The 22918-nt window shown below is 41.6% G+C and overlaps 1 protein-coding gene across 1 annotated transcript in view; it reads right to left on the reverse strand.

Moving 5' to 3' along the window:
* Positions 1-15042: 15042 nt before the first annotated feature.
* The window catches only part of LOC106584068 (adenylate cyclase type 1), a 79519-nt gene continuing 71643 nt past the window's right edge, over positions 15043-22918 (reverse strand). Inside the window, exons 17-20 of the mRNA XM_082967918.1 lie at positions 22446-22544; positions 19655-19769; positions 18362-18486; positions 15043-18164 (exon numbers count right to left, since the gene is read on the reverse strand). Of these exons, the coding sequence (XP_082824044.1) occupies positions 17859-18164; positions 18362-18486; positions 19655-19769; positions 22446-22544 (645 nt within the window). The 3' untranslated portion in view covers positions 15043-17858. The remainder of the gene's footprint in view (positions 18165-18361; positions 18487-19654; positions 19770-22445; positions 22545-22918) is intronic.

Consider the following 22918-nt stretch of genomic DNA (forward strand, 5'->3'; position numbering starts at 1 on the left):
CACATTCTTAAAATAAAGTGGTGATCCTAAATTACCTAAAACAGGGAATTTCTGCTAGGATTAAATGTCAGGAATTATGAAAAATGGAGTTTAAATGTATTTGGCTTAAGCGTATGTAAACTTCCGACCTTCAACTGTATGAGATTCTTCAAAGTAGCCACCCTTAGCCTTGATGACAGCTTTACATTCTCTCAAACCAGCTTCATGAGGTAGTCACCTGGAATGCATTTCAATTGACAGGTGTGCCTTGTTGAAAGTTAATTTGTGGAATTTCTTTCCTTCTTGATGTGTTTGAGCAAATCAGTTGTGTTGTGACAAGGTAGGTGTGGTATACAAAAGATAGCCCTATTTGGTAAAAGACCAAGTCCATATTATGGCAAGAATAGCTCAAATATGCAAAGAGAAATGACAGTCCATTTCTTTAAGATATGAAGGTCAGTCAATGCAGAACATTTCAAGACCTTTGAAAGTTTCTTCAAGTAAAGTTGCAAAAACCACAACTTTTGGCAGGGAAAAAACTAATTTGAATAAATGTCTGTTTTGACATTCTTATGTAGGTGTCATAACCAGACATAAAATAACGCTGGGTGTCAAGTAAAGTGTTACCAAAATGTGTGTGTCTGTGTTTGTGCATGTCTGCATGCATGTTCTTGAAATGTTATTTATTATTGTAATGGATCACAGACCCCATCCCTTGGTGCAAACCATGGTCAATGGGAACTCATATAATGTTGTTAATAATTGTCCCAAATTGCACATTATTTCTTATGTAGTGCACTACTTTTAATCATGTATGCACTAAATAGGGAATAGGGTGCCATTTGGAACACATCCATTGACTCTGAATAACAAAACCCTGATATCAGGTCAGGTCGTGTCACTATGACAACCACCTGCCATGTCACTCAGGTCTGTGCATCCTCAGAGATAAAGCAGGGGTGAATTGGGGATAATGTATCAAGGTGGAGGAGCTACAGTGCCTTGCAAAAGTATTCATCCACTTGGCGTTTTTCATATTTTGTTGCATACCAACCTGTAATATAAATGGATTATTATTTTGATTTAATTTAATGGACATAAACAAAATAGTCAAAATTGGTGAAGTGAAAAAAAATCAAGAATCGTTCAAAAAAATCTAAAAAAGAAAAAACGGAAAAAGGATGCGTGCATATGTATTCACCCCCTTTGCTATGAAGCCCTTAAAAAGATCTGGTGCAACCAATTACCTTAAAGTCACATAATTAGTTAAATGAAGTCCACCTGTTTGTAATCTAAGTGTCAGATTATCTGTCACATGATCTCAGTGTATATATACACACACCTGTTCTGAAAGGCCCCCGAGTCTGCAACACCACTAAGCAAGGGGCACCACCAAGGAAGCGACACCATCGAAGACCAAGGAGCTCTCCAAATAGGTCAGGGACAAAGTTGTGGAGAAGTACAGATCAGGAATGGGTTATAAATAAATATCTGAAACTCTGAACATCCCACGGAGCATCATTAAATCCATTATTAAAAAATTGAAAGAATATGGCACCACAACAAACCTGCCAAGAGAGGGCCACCCACCAAAACTCACAGACCAGGCAAGGAGGGCATTAATCAGAGAGGCAACAAAGAGACCAAAGATAACCCTGAGAGCTGCAAAGCTCCACAGCGGAGATTGGAGTATCTGTCCATAGGACCACTAAGCCGTACTCTCCACAGAGCTGGGCTATACAGAAGAGTGTCCAGAAAAAAAAATATTGCGTAAAGAAATAAATAAGCAAACATGTTTGGTGTTCGCCAAAGGGCATCTGGGAGACTCCCCAAACATTTGGAAGAAGGTACTCTGGTCAGATGAGACTAAAATTTAGCTTTTTGGCCAGCAAGGAAAACGCTATGTCTGGCGCAAACCCAACACCTCTCATCACCCCAAGAACACCATCCCCACAGTGAAGCATGGTGGTGGCAGCATCATGCTGTGGGGATGTTTTTCATCTGCAGGGTCTGGGAAACTGGTCAGAATTGAACTATGGCGCTAAATACAGGGAAATTCTTGAGGGAAACCTGTTTCAGACTTTGAGATTTGAGACTGGGATGGAGGTTCACCTTCCAGCAGGACAATGACCCTAAGCATACTTCTAAAGCAACACTTGAGTGGTTTATGGGGAAACATTTAAATGTCTTGGAATGGCCTAGTCAAAGCCCAGACCTCAATCCAATTGAGAATCTGTGGTATGACTTAAATATTGTTGTACACCAGCGGAACCCATCCAACTTGAAGGAGCTGGAACTATTTTGCCATGAAGAATGGACAAAAATCCGTGGCTAGATGTGCCAAGCTTACAGAGACATACCCCAAGAGACTTGCAGCTCTAATTGCTGCAAACGGTGGCTCTACAAAGTATTGACTTTGGGGGGGTGAATAGTTATGCACGCCCAAGTTCAGTTTTTTTGTCTTATTTCTTGTCTTCAAAGTGGTAGGCATGTTGTGTAAATCAAATGATACAAACCCCCAACAAATCTATTTTCATTCCAGGTTGTAAGGCAACAAAATAGGAAAATGCCAAGGGGGGTGAATGCTTTCGCAAGCCAATGTAGGTGGAGGGATAATGTAGGTGGAGGAGTTATAGGTGGAGGGATAATGTTGGTGAAGTAGGAAAAATGTAGGTGAAGGAAGGACCTAATTCTGTTCAATTCCGACTGTTGAATGGAAATACAAAACACGCACAGCAAGTGTAACATTCCCAATCTGTGCTGGATGTTTGGAGGGAGCCTCTTCCTGTAGCAGGACTTAAAAACATCCCCTCAGCTCTCTTCATACACATGCACATGCACACATTAACTGGAACACTTTGTTGGCACCATTCACACACTCCTAACCACACAAGCTGCTGGCTCTGCCCCACATACGGGAAGTGTACGTGCATGTGAAAGAGAGAGACAGAGTGTGGGTTTGAGTGTTTGTAAGAGAAATGGAGAATGTGTGTGTCTCTATGTGTTTTGTTTATCCCCATATTTGCAGATCTCTTGGCAATTCTGCCCTTGAGTGGCATAAATAGTATGGTGTGAGAATGGAGATTCATGCTATGCTAATGGAGATCAGTGACATCAGTGACATTTCTCTCTTCTCTGGACAAGATTCCTGTTATGTTGTCAGTGTTTGTCCCATTTGAAGTCCACCGACTGTTACAACACAACCAACCACAACACAGGGAGAGAGGCCTCCTATGACCTATAGCCTCAGACCCCATGTTGTGTTGTTTTCCCCCTCTCTCTCCTTAAATATATTTTTCTCTTCTGCTGGGCTGAGCATTATGTAACTTTATGTGTTATGAGTTGAGTAACCTCTCCATATGCAACTACTCTGGTTTCCTCACACACATGGACACACACACACAGGGTAGAGGAGACTGACGCAAGATCTTGTGTCGATTAGTATTTCATATTACATCAACATCATCATAGCTGTGAAAACACTTATAGTGTAAAAGTTTCTCCAAAAGAAATGTACATTCACATAAAACATATCAATCAATATTATTTATTTTCCAAAATAAATATTGAACATTGAAAATATTTGATCATCATTCAGGTGTGTATGTAATGTCTCCACATAGTCAGTAACACCTAAACATATCACAATATTTCAACCTGTATCATATATGAAAATATCAATATCTAATTAACAGGAAATATAGAACACCTGTCCATCAACGTCACTGGCTGTCAAAAGCAAAGGTATATCAAATATGTTCGTTTTTTCTCTCAGAAACTGTTATGATGATATGAAGATATATTAAATCTGATAGAGAAAGACAGTTTTGAACGTTCCCCTAAGGATACACTCTTAGAATTAGCGGATCCGCAAGGGACCCCTGCAGTTCCTCAAGGGACCATTGCTAGTCAATGGTTCATATTTGCACATTTGGTTAGTTGAAGAGTTCTTAGAGAAAGGGGAACTGCACCCGCTGATTTGGACACGTTTTTTTGGCTCGTTCCTCAAGAAATGCTTGCGGCCATGACCGAAGCCAAACATGAGTTGGTTTGGGGGTATGGTTTGATGTGGGTGATTCTCAGGTGTGTCTTTACCACCACCAAGTCACACCAATCTGTCAGAACCTTGCCCGCAGCTGTTTCCCCCCACTCATTCACATGAAACAATGCTCCTGCAGGTTGAGTTCAATAATTACAGGCACATATATGGTGAGATGCCAGAAGTCCATGTTGAATAAACAACCCTTAACATAATATCATAGAAGCAGTGTTCTGCTAATATAACAATGTACACATTTAATATTTCATTGTAATTCCTAGCCGATACAGATACTGTGCCTATCGGAATTTTGTCTGGTGGTAATGGAGCTACCTTGGAAAACATGTCAGAGTGGTCATACCTTCCTGCGGACAGCAGTTAGAGCGTTGGGCCAGTAAAACGAAATGTCACTGGTTTGAAAACTTGAGCCAACAAGGTAAAACAAAACTGTTGATGTGCTCTTGAGCAAGTCACTTAATACTAGTTTGCTCCAGGGGTAACAAACTACTATTCCTGACCCTGTAAAACAGCACGTTTCACTGCACCTATCTGTTGTAAGTGACAAAAAAAAAACGAAATATATATTTTTTTGTATTGTCCAATATATAACAGGAGGTCCCTGATCCTGGTGCAGAAAAAAAGGGATTCTTCCTCCCAATATCGACTGTTACCATTCAATAATAAAAACAACAAAACAAGTAAAGGTCGTGTCTAGTGAAATTTTACTTCCGAGTGCCAGGTCTCTCCTTATTCAGAGACATCAGTATCAATCACGTGTCAGTACACACATCTTGCCAGTCTCCTTGTGCTGGCTCCAAATACAAATTCTTATTTACAATGACGGCCTACCCTGGCCACACCCAGACGGGCCAATTGTGTGCCGCTCTATGGGACTCCCAACCACGGCCAATTGTGATGTAGCCTGGATTCGAACCAGGTACTGCAGTGATGCCTCTTGCACTGAGTTGCAGTGTCTTAGACCACTGCGCCAAGCTGAAGACCATTTTTATTCTAAAATTGATTAAATATGTTTGTTTTTCTCATCAATCTACACACAATAACCCATAATGACACAGCGAAAACAGGTTAAGACATTTTTGCAAATGTATAAAAAATTCAAAACAGAAGTGCCTTACTTACATTAGCATTTAGACCCTTTGCTATGTGACTCGAAATTGAGCTCTGGTACATCCTGTTTCCATTTATCATCCTTGAGATGTTTCTACAACTTGATTGGAGTTGACCTGTGGTAAATTCAATGGATTGGACATGATTTGGAAAGGCACACACACCTGTCTTTTATATTTCACCTTTATTTAACCAGGTAGGCCAGGTTCTCATTTACAACTGCAACCTGGCCAAGATAAAGCTAAGCAGTGCGACAAAAACAACAACACAGAGTTACACATGGGATAAACAAACACAGTCAATAACACAATAGAAAAATCTATGAACAGTGTGTGCAAATTTAGTAAGGTGGTAAGGCAATAAATAGGCTATAGTGGCGAAGTAATTACGATTTAGCAATTAACACTGGAGTGATAGATGTGCAGATGAGGATGTGCAAGTAGAAATACTGGTGTGCAAAAGAGCAGAAAAACTAAAACAAATATTGGGATGAGGTAGGTAGTTGGATGGGCTATGTACAGCTGCAGCGATCGGTAAGCTGATCTGACAGCAGTTAGTGAGGGAGATATACGTAAAAGTGATTTATTCTCGGGATGGAACATTTGTCAAATACCGGGAAAATATGAAACCCTAATTCCTAGGTATGGAACAGTCAGCCACATGTTGGCAAGTATTCAGCCAGCAACCTTCACCTCTCAGCGGCAACAGCTTTCACAGGCTCCTCATTTTATACAAATACAGAAGCTTCATTACGTTGATACATTTGATAACCCAAATGTAAGACATAATTTATATAAACTGACATTATTTGTTGCTTATTTTCTACTTCCTAGATGCCTATAATGTCCAGGGTATAACCTGACTTGGTGGAACCAGCCCGATTGCTGTGGTGACCATTCTATTTCACTTCACATTTTATATCTGAAGTGAAATCGAAAGGTGAACGCAGCGATCAGGTTGGTTTCACAAGGCTAATCATAACCACCATTGATAATGTAATCAGTGATCTGTGTGTGTGTGTGTGTGTGTGTGTGTGTGACCGGCCAGTATCTTTGATAAGGGGCCAGGAGCTGATCTACACTGCTATGCCCACTGGGCGCTGGCAAAGACCTTACCTCCATCCTCAACTCTTGCCTGCTCACCAACGATGGGGAGACCAGAATTAGGTAGGTTTTATCTGACCTGTTCAAACTTCCACATAATATTTGTTTGTTTGTCAGATATCACCTATCCTAACTGCCATTGGTAATAGAAAAGTGATTATGTGTGTATGTGTTCAGAGAGACATGTATGGAGCCAGCACCTGGAGACTTGCAAGACTATGAAGTCCAGACTGACATACGGGCTTGAGAGAGATGGAGCGAGACCTAGCACTCTGCATAACATTTTTACTAGACACAACTTTTACTTGTATTGTCTTGTTTTATTATTGAACTGAATGGTATCAGTCAATATGGGGAGTGAGAAAGCCTGTGTAATCTGCACCAGGATCAGGGAACCCCTGTTGTAGATGGGACACCACACAGGAAGGTATGACCACTCTAGCTCCATTACAACCAGACAAAATGCCGATAGGCACTGTATCTGTATCAGCTGAGAATGATGATGGCGCCAACAGAGATTGTTGCCTCGCTTCGAGTTCTTAGGAAACTATGCAGTATTTTGTTTTTTATGTATTATTTCTTACATTGTTAGCCCATAAAATCTTAAGTGATAGTACATACAGCTGAGAAGAACCATTGGATATAAGAGTGACGTCAACTTACCAACATTACGACCAGGAATACGACTTTCCCGAAGCGGATCCTTTTTTCGGGCCAAATCAAAGTTTATTTGTCACATGCGCCGAAAACAACAGGTGTAGACCTTACAGTGAAATGCTTACTTACAGGCTCTAACCAATAGTGCAAAAAAGGTATTAGGTGAACAATAGGTAAGTAAAGAAATAAAACAGTAAAAAGACAGGCTATAAAAGTAGCGAGGCTATAAAAGTAGCGAGGCTACATACAGACAACGATTTGTCAGGCTGATTGAGGTAGTATGTACATGTAGATATGGTTAAAGTGATTATGTATATATGATGATCAGAGAGTAGCAGTAGGATAAAAGAGAGGGGTTGGCGGGTGATGGGTGGCGGGTGGCGGGACACAATGCAGATAGCCCAGTTAGCAAATGTGCGGGAGCACTGGTTGGTCACCTCAATTGAGGTAGTATGTACATGAATGTATAGTTAAAGTGACTTTGCATATATGATAAACAGAGAATAGCAGCAGCATAAAAAGGGCGGTTGGGGGGGATTGGGGGGGCACACAATGCAAATAGTCCGGGTAGCCATTTAATTACCTGCTCAGGAGTCTTAAGGCTTGGGGGTAAAAACTGTTGAGAAGCCTTTTTGTCCTAGACTTGGCACTCCGGTACCGCTTGCCATGCCGGAGGTATAGAGAACAGTCTATGACTGGGGTGGCTGGGGTCTTTGACAATTTTTAGGGCCTTCCTCTGACACCGCCTGGTGTAGAGTTCCTGGATGGCAGGCAGCTTAGCCCCAGTGATGTACTGAGCCGTACGCACTACCCTCTGTAGTGCCTTGTGGTCAGAGGCCAAGCAATTGCCGTACCAGGCAGTGATGCAACCAGTCAGGATGCACTCGATGTTGCAACTGTAGAACCTTTTGAGAATCTCAGGACCCATGCCAAATCTTTGTAGTTTCCTGAGGGGGAATAGGCTTTGTCGTGCCCTCTTCACAACGGTCTTGGTGTGTTTGGACCATTCTAGTTTGTTGTTGATGTGGACACCAAGGAACTTGAAGCTCTCAACCTGCTCCACTACAGCCCTGTCGATGAGAATGGGGGTGTGCTCGGTCCTCCTTTTCCTGTAGTCCACAATCATCTGCTTAGTCTTGGTTACATTGAGGGATAGGTTGTTATTCTGGCACCACCTGGCACAACCACTCCTCCCTATAGGCTGTCTTGTCGTTGTCGGGGATCAGGCCTACCACTGTTGTGTCATCTGCAAACGTAATGATGGTGTTGGAGTCATGCCTGGCAATGCAGTTGTGGGTGAACAGGGAGTACAGAAGGGGACTGAGCATGCACCCCTGGGGAGCTCCAGTGTGGAGGATCAGCGTGGCAGATGTGTTGTTACCTACCCTTACCACCTGTGGGCAGCCCGTCAGGAAGTCCAGGATCCAGTTGCAGAGGGAGGTGTTTAGTCCCAGGATCCTTAGCTTAGTGATGAGCTTTGAGGGTACTATGGTGTTGAACGCTGAGCTGTAGTCAATGAACAGCATTCTCACATAAGTGTTCATTTTGTCCAGGTGGGAAAGGGAAGTGTGGAGTGCAATAGAGATTGTATAATCTGTGGATCTGTTTGGGCGGTACGCAAATTGGAGTGGGTCTAGGTTTTCTGGCATAATGGTGTTGATGTGAGCCATTACCAACCTATCAAAGCACTTCATGGCTACAGACGTGAGTGCTACGGGTCTGTAGTCATTTAGGCAGGTTGCCTTTGTGTTCTTGGGCACAGGGACTATGGTGGTCTGCTTGAAACACGTTGGTATTACAGACTCAATCAGGAACATGTTGAAAATGTCAGTGAAGACACGTGCCAGTTGGTGAGCACATGCCCGGAGCACACATCCTGGCAATCCGTCTGGCCCCGCAGCCTTGTGTATGTTGACCTGTTTAAAGAGCTTACTCACGTTGGCTACGGGTAGCGTGATCACACAGTCGTCAGGACTAGCTGATTCTCTCATGCATGCCTCAGTGTTGCTTGCCTCGAAGTGAGCATAGAAGTGATTTAGCTCATCTGGTAGGCTCGTGTCACTGGGCAGCTCGCGGCTGCGATTCCCTTTGTAGTCTGTAATAGTTTGCAAGCCCTGCCACATAAGACGAGAGTCGGAGCTGGTGTTGTATGATTCGATCTTAGCCCTGTATTGATGCTTTGCCTGTTTGATGGTTCGTTGCAGGGCATAGCAGGATTTCTTGTAAGCTTCTGGGTTAGAGTCTCGCACCTTGAAAGCGGCAGCTCTACCCTTTAGCTCAGTGCGAATGGTGCCTGTAATCCATGGCTTCTGGTTGGGGTATGTACATACAGTCACTGTGAGGACGACGTCCTCGATGCACTTATTGATAAAGCCAGTGACAGATGTGGTGTACTCCTCAATGCCATCGGAAGAATCCCGGAACATGTTCCAGTCTGTGATAGCAAAACAGTCCTGTAGTTTAGCATCTGCTTCATCTGACCACTTTTTTATAGACCGAGTCACTGGTGCTTCCTGCTTTAATTTTTGCTTGTAAGCAGGAATCAGGAGGATAGAGTTGTGTTCGGATTTACCAAATGGAGGGTGAGGGAGAGCACAAGTGATCTAGAATTTTTTTCCCTCTGGTTCCACATTTAACATGTTGATAGAAATTTAGTAGAACTGATTTATGTTTCCCTGCATTAAAGTCTCCGGCCACTAGGAGCGCCACCTCTGGGTGAGTGGTTACCTGTTTGCTTATTTCCTTATACAGCTGACTGAGTGCGGTCTTAGTGCCAGCATCTGTCTGTGGTGGTAAATAAACAGTCACGAAAAGTATAGCTGAAAACTCTCTAGGCAAGTAGTGTGGCCTGCAATTTATCACAATATACTCTACTTCAGGCGAGCAAAATCTTGAGACTTCCTTAGATTTCGTGCACCAGCTGTTGTTTACAAATATGCACAGACCCCCGTCCGTCCTACCAGAGTGTGCTGTTCTATCTTGCCGGTGCAGGGTATATCCCGCTAGCTGAATATCCATGTCGTCATTCAGCCACTATTCCGTGAAACATAGCATATTACAGTTTTTGATGTCCCGTTGGTAGGATATTCATGATCGTACCTCGTCTAATTTATTGTCCAATGATTGCACGTTGGCAAGTAGTATTGACAGTAACGGCAGCTTTTGAGTCATTTAGCAGACGCTCTCATCCAGAGCGACTTACAGTAGTGAATGCATACATTTCATAAATGTTTTCTCCGTACTGGTACCCCGTGGGAATCGAACCCACAACCCTGGCGTTGCAAACACCATGCTCTACCAACTGAGCCACACGGGACAGTAGGGGGGAAGGTGTAAAGTTTTAAGTTCCTCGGCGTACATATCATAGACAAACTGAAATGGTCCACCCACACAGAAAGTGTGGTGAAGAAGGCGCAACAGCTCAGGAGGCTGAAGAAATTTGGCTTGTCACCTAAAACCCTGACAAACTGTTACAGATGCACAATCGAGAGCATCCTGTCGGGCCTGGTACGGCAACTGCAACACCCTCAACTGCAAGGCTCTCCAGAGGGTGGTGCGGTCTGCACAACGCATCACTGGGGGCAAACTATCTGCCCTCCAAGACACCTACAGCACCTGATGTCACAGGAAGGCCAAAAAGATCATCAAGGACAATAACCACCCGAGCCACTGCCTGTTCATCCTGCTACCATCCAGAAGGCGAGGTCAGTACAGGTGCATCAAAGCTGGGACCGAGAGACTGAAAAACAGCTTCTATCTCAAGGCCATCAGACTGCTAAACAGAAATCACTAACTCAGAGAGGCTGCTGCCTACATAGAGATTCAAATCACTGGCCACTTTAATAAATGGATCACGCGTCACTTTAAACAATGCCACTTTAATAATGTTAACATATCTTACATTACTCATCTCATATGTATATACTGTACCTTACAAGATCTATTGCACTTTGCCTATGCCGCTCGGCCATCGCTCATCCATATATTTATGTTGGTCATATTCTTATTCCATCCCTTTAGATTTGTGTGTATTAGGTAGTTGTTGGAGAATTGTTAGATTACTATAATGTGATTTGCTTTGATACACTAACCCCTCAACACAAACATACACTTTTTTGCACTGACTGTCCTGCACTGATTCTATGCACACACACACTGGACTCTACCCACACACACATAACACAAGCATACTGACGCCCCCCCCCCCCCCCCCCTCACACACACACACACTTCAACACTCACTGTTTCTTAGTCACTTTACCCCTACCTCTATGTACATGGCTACCTCAATTACCTCGTAGTCCTGCACATCAACTCGGTACTGGTACTCCCTGTATATAGCCATGTTATTTGTCCTTGTTATTGTTATTCACTGTGTATTTATTCCTTATGTCACTATTTCATCTTCAACTCTGCATTGTTGAAAAATGACCTGTAATTAAGTCTCCACCTGTTGTTTTACGAAGCATGTGATAAATACAATTTGATTTGTTATATTAGCAGAACGCTGCTTCTATGGTATTATCTAATGGGTTGTTTATTCTACATGGACTTGTTACTACATTTGAAAGATATCAAAACACTTTGTTTAGAATATCTACATAAATATGTACATATTCTTCTCATAATAATCTGTAGGCTACTGACCTATTCAAAGTTTCCTCTGCCATCTCACCATACATCTGCCTGTAGTTATTGAACTCTTGGTGGTGTGTCTTGGTGGTGGCAGGTAGCCTAGTGGTTAAGAGCGTTGTGCCAATAACCAAAACATCACTGGTTTGAATCCTGAGCCGACAAGGTGAAAAATCTTTTGATGTGCCCTTGAGCAAGGCACTTAACCCTAATTACTTCTGTAAGTCACTCTGGATAAGAGCGTCTGCTAAATGATTAAAATGTTTAAAAAAGCCAACTGCCTTTGGTAATGGCTGCCAGAATTTCTTGAGGAGCAAGCCAAAAAAGCAAGACCAAGGCAGCAGTCCAAACACTTTAAAGACCCACCCTATCCCCTCAGCCCTCAAATTAAGTGGACACTTCTGATGACGTATCATGACGTCTGACGAGTATACTCTTGCAGGGCAAGGGAGGAAGGAATGATTTTTAAATGGACCGCCTTTGCCCGGAAATTCGTCACTCGTTCATCTCGCTATGATTGTGTTTTTAGCCACCGGTAGCTTGTGGGTGCCTTATATGCGCTACAGTCAATTATGATTATATATTTAATGTAAGTAGACATGCAATTATTAATATACGCCTACTGTATGATAGCTAGAAAATTAATTTGCTAAATAACATTAGCCTGCCTAGCTGGAACTTCTGAAGAAGGAAAATGTTTTATTTCTACAATTTCCAAAAGCTAACCAATCAAAAACATGACTTTTATGAGACGTGCATGTCCCGTCATGTGCATTAGTAACACAATTTCTAACTTATTACATTTGTTTTTACTTACACTTGTATGGTGACTCCATATATTGACGTTGAGGTTTACATTTTTGGCGGATTTTTCTTAGCGCATGTACAATCGTCGCAAATTGAATAATGGGGAGTTTCAGTACATAATTGTATACTCGCAAACTCAACTACAAACTTCCCTTGCTTAGCTAATCATTTGGACCGCCGTCCAAGATGGTAACAGGTGTTTCTTTTATGAGTTTGAACCACAGCCCAACTCAGCAGGTGCAGTTCTGATTTACCATGATGAAGAGGAACGTTATTTACTCTAATGGGTGGTGAGAAATAACAATCTGAAAGCCATGCCTCCAATAAGCCACACCTCCAATCTTCTGATAGGCTGCCAACAATATATTATTAGCACAAAAAGGTTCCTGTTAGAGCCCTTACACAGGGGTTTCTCAAGGAACCTTTTTGAACTGGAAAGTGCACTCAGATATACTGTGTACTCAGGTGTACTGGTTGATATGATATGCAGAATTACTTTAATGTTAATAAAATACATGTATTATTGATCGTGCTACAGTGTTCTACATACTTGTTTTTCTCTTTTGAGTTACAAAAGCACTGAGAGCTCCTTTAAATAAATGACAAATAAAAACAGTAAAATTGCAGACGTTTATCAAACAGAGAAAGTTATCAGTGAAACCCCATAGCCACAGGTCTGGGTGCTACAGATGAGCACTGAATGGGACCATGCCAAATGCCACCCAACTCCCTATACACTGTAAACCCCAATGTGCTGTCTCTACTCAACTTTTGAGGAAACCTGTTGTATTTAATATATCTGAGTACAGATACTTAAAGTGATTTTGTAGTCATTACCCAAACCGGTAAGAGTCACTATGACCCTGTATGGCAGGGATAGGCAACTCCAGTCATCGGGGCCTGGAGTGATGTCACGCTTTTTCCCCATCCCTAGCAAACACAGCTGATTAAACTATACTGAACAAAAATATAAACGCAACATAAAAAGTTTTGGTCCTATCTTTCATGAGCTTAAATAAAATATCCCAGAAATGTTCCACATGCAAAAAAGCTTATTTTGCAAAAAATGTGGCCACAAATTTGTTTACATCCCTGTTAGTGAGCATTTCTCCATTTCCAAGATAATCCATACACATGACAGGTGTGGCATATCAAGAAGCTGATTAAACAGGTAATCATTACACAGGTGCATCTTGTGCTTGGGAAAATAAAAGGCCACTCTAACATATGCAGGTTTGTCACACAACACAATGCCACAGATGTCTCAAGTTTGAGGGAGCGTGCAATTGGCATCCTGACTGCAGGAACGTCCACCCGAGCTGTTGCCAGAGAATTGAATGTTCATTGTTTTATGAGCTGAAATAAAAGATCCCAGAAATGTTCCATACACACAAAAGCTTATTTTGCAAAAAATTGGGCACAAATTTGTTTACATCCGTGTTTGTGAGCATTTCTCCTTTTCCAAGATAATCCATCCACCCGACAGGTGTGGCATATCAAAAAGCTGATTAAACAGCATAAAACTGCCACCAACTTTTTTGAGAATTTTGCAGTATGTCCAACTGGCCTCACAACCACAGACCACATGTAACCACATCAGCCCAGGACCTCCACATCCGGATTCTTCACCTGCAGGATCGTCTGAGACCAGCCACCTGGACAGCTGATGAAACTGAGGAATATTTCTGTCTGTAATAAAACCCTTTTGTGGGGAAAAAACTCATTTTGCCTGCCTCCCCCTAGATTAGGGCCTAATGACATTATTTCAATTGACTGATTTCCTTATATGAACTGTAACTCAGTAAAATTGTTGAAATTGTTGCATGTTGGGTTTATATTTTGTTCAGTATAATTGCATTCTAAACTGAAGATCATGATTAGTTGATTATTGGAGTCAAGTGTATTAGCTCGGGCAAAAGTGTGACACCAATCAGGCTCCCTAGGACTGGAGTTGCCCAAAAAAATGTATTTTGGTGTAGCACAAGTTCAATCACTCAATGGACATGCAAAAACACAGCTATTAAAAACATGTATTTTTATTTTTTAAATCTACCTGCAGTAGAACATGCTGGATAAAAAGTTAATTTAGCTGATGTGACTTTTTATTTAGTTTTGAGTCAGGACCACAAACATTTTAAGTAATAATTACTTTTCATTGACTGAGTTCAACTTTCTAAAAGCATTTGAGTTAAAAATGCCTTGGGGTTTACAATGTATAGTGAACTACTTTTGACCAAAACGTTATATGGAATTGGGTGCCATTTGAGACACTGCCAATATGTTTGATATGTTTATGACAATAGGTTGGCATATTGATTCATCACCTACTCCATATCATCATGACCAAACTCTCACCCTCCTCCCATCTTGTAATGTTCCAGTTAGATCCAACATGATCTCACAAACTTAAGTCAATTTCAAACGTTTGTTCAACTCCCGCAAACATCAAATTGTAGATCATATGACCACACCACTGTACAACGCACCCAAAATAAGTCACAGGCCCAAAAGCGCAATAGATTCAAGAGCACTGCTTTCCTTAGCTTAGTTTGTGCATGCATGTGGACTGAAGTAGTAAGGAATATAGCGTCTGTCTGTTGTGTCTGTTGGTCTATCTGTGTTGATGTGTCTTCACCTCATACAGACGAGATGGACACCAGGCTTGTTTTCATAAAAAATATCACTCAAAAAACAAACTGAAAAAAAAAACTTTATGATATAAACTGACAAAGAACTGAAACCTCACCACATTCAACACAAATCACGACCTGACTGATGGAAACAGGAAATGCCGGTACAATTTAATAAATTGGGACAGACAATGTTTGTTTGACATGGTGGGATAATTTTGTGTTTGTAAAATTAATTATGCAAGAAATAGTGGTGGAAACGCCTTTAAGCGCAAATATTGATATAATAACCATCATATCAAAGTAAACTTGGAGTCACGCGATGATATGTTGTGTGGTCCTCCCACTACGACTCAGGAAGGCATGCAGTTTATCAGGCTACAGATGAAATAAGTTTTGATGAACTTCACAGGGTGGTGAATGTGCAAGGTGATGAGCTTGATGCTCCTGTCCAATAAATATCGAGGGTCTTATTTTGGTGACCGATGATCGATACTTGGTTGCCGTTTGACAAATAAAAATCATGTTGCTCTTATCTATAATAATCTCATAATGTAGGTAGCCTATCTGCACTGGATCTGCAAGATGTTAGCTAGAGCGCACATATCAAGAACAGAGTGGACACATTTGCTATATAACGCAAACATTTTTGTCACAAATCCATCAGTAGAGTTAAAAATGCGATGGAAACCCATTTAACTTGTATTTTTATTCGGTACATGGGAATTTAACCTCAAAAGTAATTTTTATGTGCACTACGTCATCACGCACAGCCTTTTATCTGCAATAGATCAGTTTGATGGAAACACATCTCTGGTGGGAAAATGGGCATATTGTTTCATGCATATTTTAGAATATTTGCATGAAAATCTGTCACAAATTGGATGGAAACCTAGCTTATGCCATGTTTTCAGTTTTGCACAGAAATACAGACTTGGTTTATTGGCAATCCATGCTCTTACACGTTAACAGCACTATCCAATCAGGATGATCCAGTTAACAGCACTATCCAATCAGGATGATCCAGTTAACAGCACTATCCAATCAGGAATCAGGATGCTCTAACAGTTAACGTCACTTTCCATTCAAGAATATCCAATAAGGATGTTCTTTAACAGCGCTATCCAATCAAGGATGCTCATACAACAAACAGGTCTCCAATCAGGATGCTCTTACAGTTAACAGCACATTGAGCCAGCTGACGTTGCGGCAACGTCCACATTTAATCTAAGGACTTCTAGCAACAAATCAAAGAACCAACAGTGATGCTCACTCAAAAACAGTTGTCAACACTGCTACTGCATGCAGACAGGGCAGGGAAGGGGACGTTCTGTTTCAGAACACAAGCTGTGTTATTGCTAATGTATGAACTTTTATTTAGAAGTAGCTACAGAAACGCCTTGGCCGCCCGGAAGTATAGTTTTTTTCGATCAGTCCACTTTCCTCTGTGGCATTGTTTAGCATCCCTTTTGATGTTACTGTTTTTTATTTTTTACCGGAGTGACGGAAGGAAGATTCTGGAAGTTATAAGCATCAGTTATCCACTCTAATATAAAACACACAGCAAACTGGACACTAATATGTCATCATGCATCCAACAATACTGGTGAGCATCGCTGAATCCCAACTGATACAAGGCAATTCCCCATCTCTATGAGAATAGCTGTCCTTCTCAAAATTCAAAGTCTTGTACATTTAAGAAGCTGTAATAAAGGCTCCTTTACTTTGCAATAGACAATGTGGTTTGGCAGTTTCTTTTGGAGAAATATATGGTCTAGGAAATGCCCTGTCTGTGACATGCATACACGTAGATGCAATCTACATCTGATCTGAAAGGCAATATAATTACAAAGCTTTCAGTAAACTCGGCCTGTAGAGTGGCCCGTCGCTAAGGCAACAGCTCTGATATAAGATGCATAAGAGGGAATGAAGGTTAGGTAAGGCAAACTAATGGTTAGGTTAGGTAACAGGCTGGCTTTTACTGGTTTTACTCTGGAATTGTGTGTTGCATATAGCACGGTAGAAGCTGTAATTAGTTGAATGATAGTTAAATGTAGTTAAACGTAATGCTCTCTGTTGCTTTTGTTGTCATCTTGGTTGTGGATTAGGGTGGGAGGGTCTGCTGTGAAAACATTGACTGTGCAGTACAGTACAATACATGACAGTACATCCGTGGCCTCGCTATTTAGAAGAGAACAGCCAGGTTACATCGAGCGATCTGTTAATGTAGTAACCCTGTAGTTAGCTAGTTAAACTTAAACAGTTAGTTAGAAGGAGAAGATTGGGACATGCAGATCCAGTCCACACCCGGTGGGACAGATCCATCCCATTCTCAGATCCAGTCAGACCAGGTGTGGAAGTCTTCCTGAGGCCCAGAGGTCCACACACAGACAAAAAGCTGTAGTGTTATAGTAATAACATACAGAAGAACCCTTCACTCAACTACTGTATCCACCCCTCCTCAGGGATGGAAATTCAGCTACAATGAGGTTAGTACTTTTCAGACTGGGCTAGTAGAAAATGTGTCAAAATAGCCCGCCAGCGAGTAAAATTTGCATGGTACGGATTTTGGATCCTTGTCTAGTAGAAATGGTTGTCTACCACCCAGCTGGGTAGTGGCCAAACTCCTTAAGTTCCATCTCCTCCTCACAGAGAGAAAGAGGACAGGATCCAGGGCTATATCTCTAGCAGTCTGCACTGTGGAACCACATTCTCTCTGAGGGGGACCTAGTGATAGTCCAGTAAAAGTGGAACCCACTTCCTCCCTCTCTCCCTCTCACCCATATTTCACTTTTAGTCACTTCCTATCTACTCCACTCTCTATCTCTATCTTCTCTCCTTGTCAAGGAGAGTTCCTTGGTCACCTTGGAGACAGTCTCGAAGTCACGCACTCGCCTTGGGATCAGCCACAGATGGCAGGTAAAGGATGGTGCTGTTGGTGGAGATGGTTGCTGCGGGGACTGTGCCGGGGTTCCGCATAGTGGCATAGGCGGTCACGGCGGGGGCGGGGCTCAGTTTGGTGTGGATGTTGCTATTGGCTGAACGGTTATACCGAATGGTCCGGGAACAATCCAGGTTCCGCCCCTCCAATAAATAGGTGAGCATCTGTCCTTTGCCCTTAACACTGACCTTACCGCGGCACACAAAGTCATAGTGACCCCTGATGATGCAGTGCACGTCTTCTGTCACCTGGGGGTGATGTAGGACACATGATAAACAACAACTGAATGCTCACCTGTATAGTGTGTGTGTGTGTGTGTGTGTGTGTGTGTGTGTGTGTGTGTGTGTGTGTGTGTGTGTGCGCGCGCGCGCGCGTGTTCGTTCGTCTGTGTCCGTGCGCGACTGCGTGAATACGTTCATGTGTGTGAGTATTTGGGGTAGTGAACCTGTATCTTGCCCGGTAGTCCGGTGGTGTCCATCCTGCTGGCCACGTTGACTGTGTTCCCCCAGATATCATACTGAGGCCTCCGCGCTCCGATGACTCCTGCTACCACTGGACCCACGTTAACACCTACACCACACATGCCAGAACAGATACACAACATGACCAAATGTATGTGGACACCTGCTTGTCGAACATCTCATTCCAAAATCATGGGCATTAATATGGAGTTGGTCCCCCCTTTGCTGCTTTAACAGACTCCCCTCTTCTGGGAAGGCTTTCCACTAGATGTTGGAACATTGCTGTGGGGACTTGCTTCCATTTAGCCACAAGAGCATCATTAGCAATCTCCCGACAAACAGTTCTTGTGCTGACGTTGCTTCCAGAGACAGTTTGGAACTCGGTTGTGAGAGCTGCAACCAAGGACAGCGGATTTCAGTTTTCCTGTATTAATGTCACTGGCCACTAGGAGTGCCGCCTCTGTGTGAGCATTTTCTTGTTTGCTTATGGCCCTATACAGCTTGTTGAGTGCGGTCTTAGTTCCAGCATCGGTTTGTGGTTGTAAATCGAGAGCTACAAAAAATATATATGATACACTCTTGGTAGATAGTGTGGTCTACAGCTTATCATGAGGTATTCTAACTCATGTGAGCAGAATCTCGAGACTTCCTTAATGTTAGAGATCACGCACCAGTTATTGTTAACAAAGAGACACACTCTTCTGACCTTCCCTAATGCAGCCGTTCTGTCCTGCCGATGTATAGAAAAAACAGCTAGATTTATATTTACCATGTTCTTGTTCAGCCATGACTCTGAGAAACATATTACAGTTCTTCAGATCACGTTGATAGGATAGTCTCGAACGGAGCTCATCCATTTTATTCTCCAGTGAATAGAAAGGAGGGTAAAGGTGATTTATCCACTCTCCGACGTAGTCTCGTCAGGTATTCCGCACTTCGGCCTCTATAGCGACATCTCCTCCTTCTTCGAGTGTCTGGGATGTGGTTTATTCCGCATCCCAGTATCTCAATATGTCTTTCATCTCCGACTCATTGAGTTAGTGATAGATGTTCTGATGTCCAGAAGTTATTTTCGGTCACAGGAAATTATGGCGGAAATATTATGTACAAAAAAAGTTAAGATCAGTGCCAAAAAATACACCAAATAGCACAATTGGACAGGAGCCCGTAAAACGGCCTGCCATTCCCTCTGGCTCCATTATATTATCAGAACTGTGTGGTCCTGTGTGTGTGTGTCAGTGTGCGTGCATGTGTAGCGTGCGTGTGTTTTCACTCACCGACTCTCAAGACAAAGTCATTGTAAGACTGATAGTTGATGGCATCCAGTACATCAAACATCTCAATAGCAAAATCTGCCACTGTGCATAAGTGTGAGGAGGTGGACTTCTTAGCCTCGGAATCACAAGACAAAAAGAGAGAAATAAGTCAAAAATTAGTTAACACAGAAGTTATTTAATGCAGCTGATGCAGTCAACACCATAAGGATTTAAAAGTCATGCTGGCTCACGAACTGTGAGGTTCGCGTAAAGCTTGCACATCCTGTAAGTTTTAAAATGGCTGTTTTGTTTGAGCACCTTAGAGGGTTTAACGTGAAGCCAGAAGTTTGTTTTATAAAAGGCAGATATGCTGACACCACAGTAACAGTTAACTCTCGCTCATTTGCTCTCTCGCTCTCTTCACGTTCTCTCTCTCTCTGCTCTCATGGAGAATTTTGAGAGTGGAAATGTGACAGCATGCAAATAAAAAGGTATCTGAAGACCCTTAGAATTGGGACTCATAAAGTAGTCTATATTGAGGTAACAATACATTTTTAGACATGCACATACAGTGAGGTCCATAATTAATGGGACCCTTGATAATGATGAGCAAAAAAGACTAAGTAAATAATACAAATTCTGAGCTATATTGTATGCAAAAAAAAAATGTGAAGATTATATTATTTTATACTTATATACTATACTAATTGCTCAGAGAAAGAGATTTTGTTTAACAAGTAATAAAAAAAATCTCAAAAAGATTTAGAGCGTTAGACCAGTAACTGAAAGGTCGCTGGTTTGAATCCCTGAACCAGCAAGGTGGATTAAAAAAGACTGCTGTTCTGCCCTTAAGCAAGGCAGTTTACCCCAAACAACAACTGCTCCCCAGGTGCTGATGCCATGGATGTTGATTAAGTCAGTCCCCTGCCTCTCTCTGATTCGGAGAGGTTGGATTAAATGAGGAAGACACATTTTGGTTGAATGAATTCAACTTATTAGTTATACACGTTTCCCTAGTCAGTTGCACAACTGAATGTATGCAACCGAAATGTGTCTTTTGCATTTAATGCAAGCCCTCTAAATCAGAGACGTGTGGGGGGGCTGCCTTAAAACCTGTTGGGGCTCGGGGGCAGTATTGAGAAATTTTGAAAAAAATATGTGCCCATTTTTAACTGCCTCCTACACCAACTCAGAAGCTAGGATATGCATATTATTAACACATTCGGATAGAAAACACTCTGAATTTTCTAAAACAGTTTGAATGGTGTCTGTAAGTATAACAAAACTCATATTGCAGGCAAAAACCTGTGAAAAATAGATTTAAAAAAAATGTGAATTTTGTGACTGTAGTATTTAGTGTCATTGTTTTATAGATACCATACTGAAAAAGGATTCATTTCGCAACACCTACGGCTTCCACTAGATGTCAACGATCTTTATAAAGTTGTTTGAAGCGTCTATGATAAACAGAGAGCAAATTAGAATGCAAGGAAGTTGACATGTCGTCACTTCATTCTTTTGCGCCTGCGCATAAATCTGAGAAGCGTGAGTTTGTCATTATTGTTTATCTAGACATAGGATAGGTTGTGTGAAAATATTACTGATGTTTAATGTTAAAAATGGACCAAAAGATTAATGCTAAACAACGTTTGACATGTTTGAACGAACGTAAATAGATTATTTACTAGGTTTTTTTAGCTTTTCGGCGTGATTTTACACCCCCACCACCACGTTTTGTGGGAGCATAATGAACGCTAACTACTTGGTGTTATTTGGACATAAATTATGAACTTTGTCAAAAGAAACCACATTTGTTCCGGACCTGGGATTCCTGGCAGTGCCTTCTGATGGAGATAATCAAAGGTAAGGGGATATTTACAATGTTATTATCGATATTAGATGATGCTAACTGTATAGCATAGCTTATTGTTCTTAGCATAGCACCCCGTTTATTGCAAAATGTGATTTCCCAGTAAAGTTATTTTGAGATCTGGCCATTCGGTAGCAATTACGAGATGATAATATATTATTCTTTGAATGACAATATTATAATTTACCAATGTTTTCGAATAGTAATTTTGTTATGTTCACCGGAAGCATTTCAGAGAAGAAAAAAATCTGAATTTCACGCTACTGTAAAATGCTGTTTTTGGATATAAATATGAACTTGATGGAACAAAAAATGCATGTATTGTATAACATAATGTCCTAGGAGTGTCATCTGATGGAGATTGACAAAGGTTAGTGCATAATTCTAGCTGGTTTCTGCTTTTGGTGACGCCTGACCTTGAATTGAAAATGGATGTTTGTACTTTTGTGGCTATGTACTGTCCTAACATAATCTAACTTTATGCTTTTGCCGTAAAGCCTCTTTGAAAATCGAACAATGTGGTTAGATTAAGGAGATGTTTATCTTTTAAATTGTGTAAAATAGTTGATTGTTTGAGAAATTGAAATTATTAGATTTTTGATGTTTTGAATTTCCAGCCTTGTTAGCAATCCCGACTCGGGGTTCATTGCTAACCTGTAGCCCCAACAGGTTAATCGACTTCCACGTCATCGGCACCCGGGGAGCAGTTGTTGGGGGTTAACTGCCTTGCTCAAGGGCAGAACGGCAGATCTTTCCACCTTGCTGTCTCAGTTATTCAAACCACCGACTTTTCGGTTACTGGCCCAACACTCTTAATCACTAGGCTACTTGCTAGGCTATCAAGGTTGCCAATATTTATGGACCCCACTGTATGTAAACACGCACGCACACTCACATGCTTGTGCAAACACACACGTTATGCCATGCTGTAGTTTAGTGCACCTTGGAGCCAGTTGTAGGTACTAGGCCTACTGCAGCCATGTATGTGCTGCCGATGGTTTTGATCTTCTCAATGTCTCTGTAGCACTCTTTATCCATCAGCTACAGACAGACAGACAGAGAGAGAGAGAAAATTAGATATACAGCACCAGTGAAAGGTTTGGACACACTGACTCATTCAATGGTTTTTCTTTATTTATACTATTTTCTACATTGTAGAATAATAGTGAAGACATCAAAACTATGAAATAACACATACGGAATCATGTAGTAACCAAAAAAGTCTTAAACAAATCAAAATATATTTTATATTTGAGATTCTTCAAAGTAGCCACCCTTTGCCTTGATGACAGCTTTGCACACTCTTGGCATTCTCTCAACCAGCTTCATGAGGTAGTCACCTGGAACGCATTTCAATTAACAGGTGTGCCTTGTTAAAAGTACATTTCTGTAATTTCTTTCCTTCTTGATGCGTT

This window comes from Salmo salar, chromosome 23 (assembly GCF_965601325.2).
Source record: "Salmo salar chromosome 23, fSalSal1, whole genome shotgun sequence".
NCBI lineage: Eukaryota > Metazoa > Chordata > Actinopteri > Salmoniformes > Salmonidae > Salmo > Salmo salar.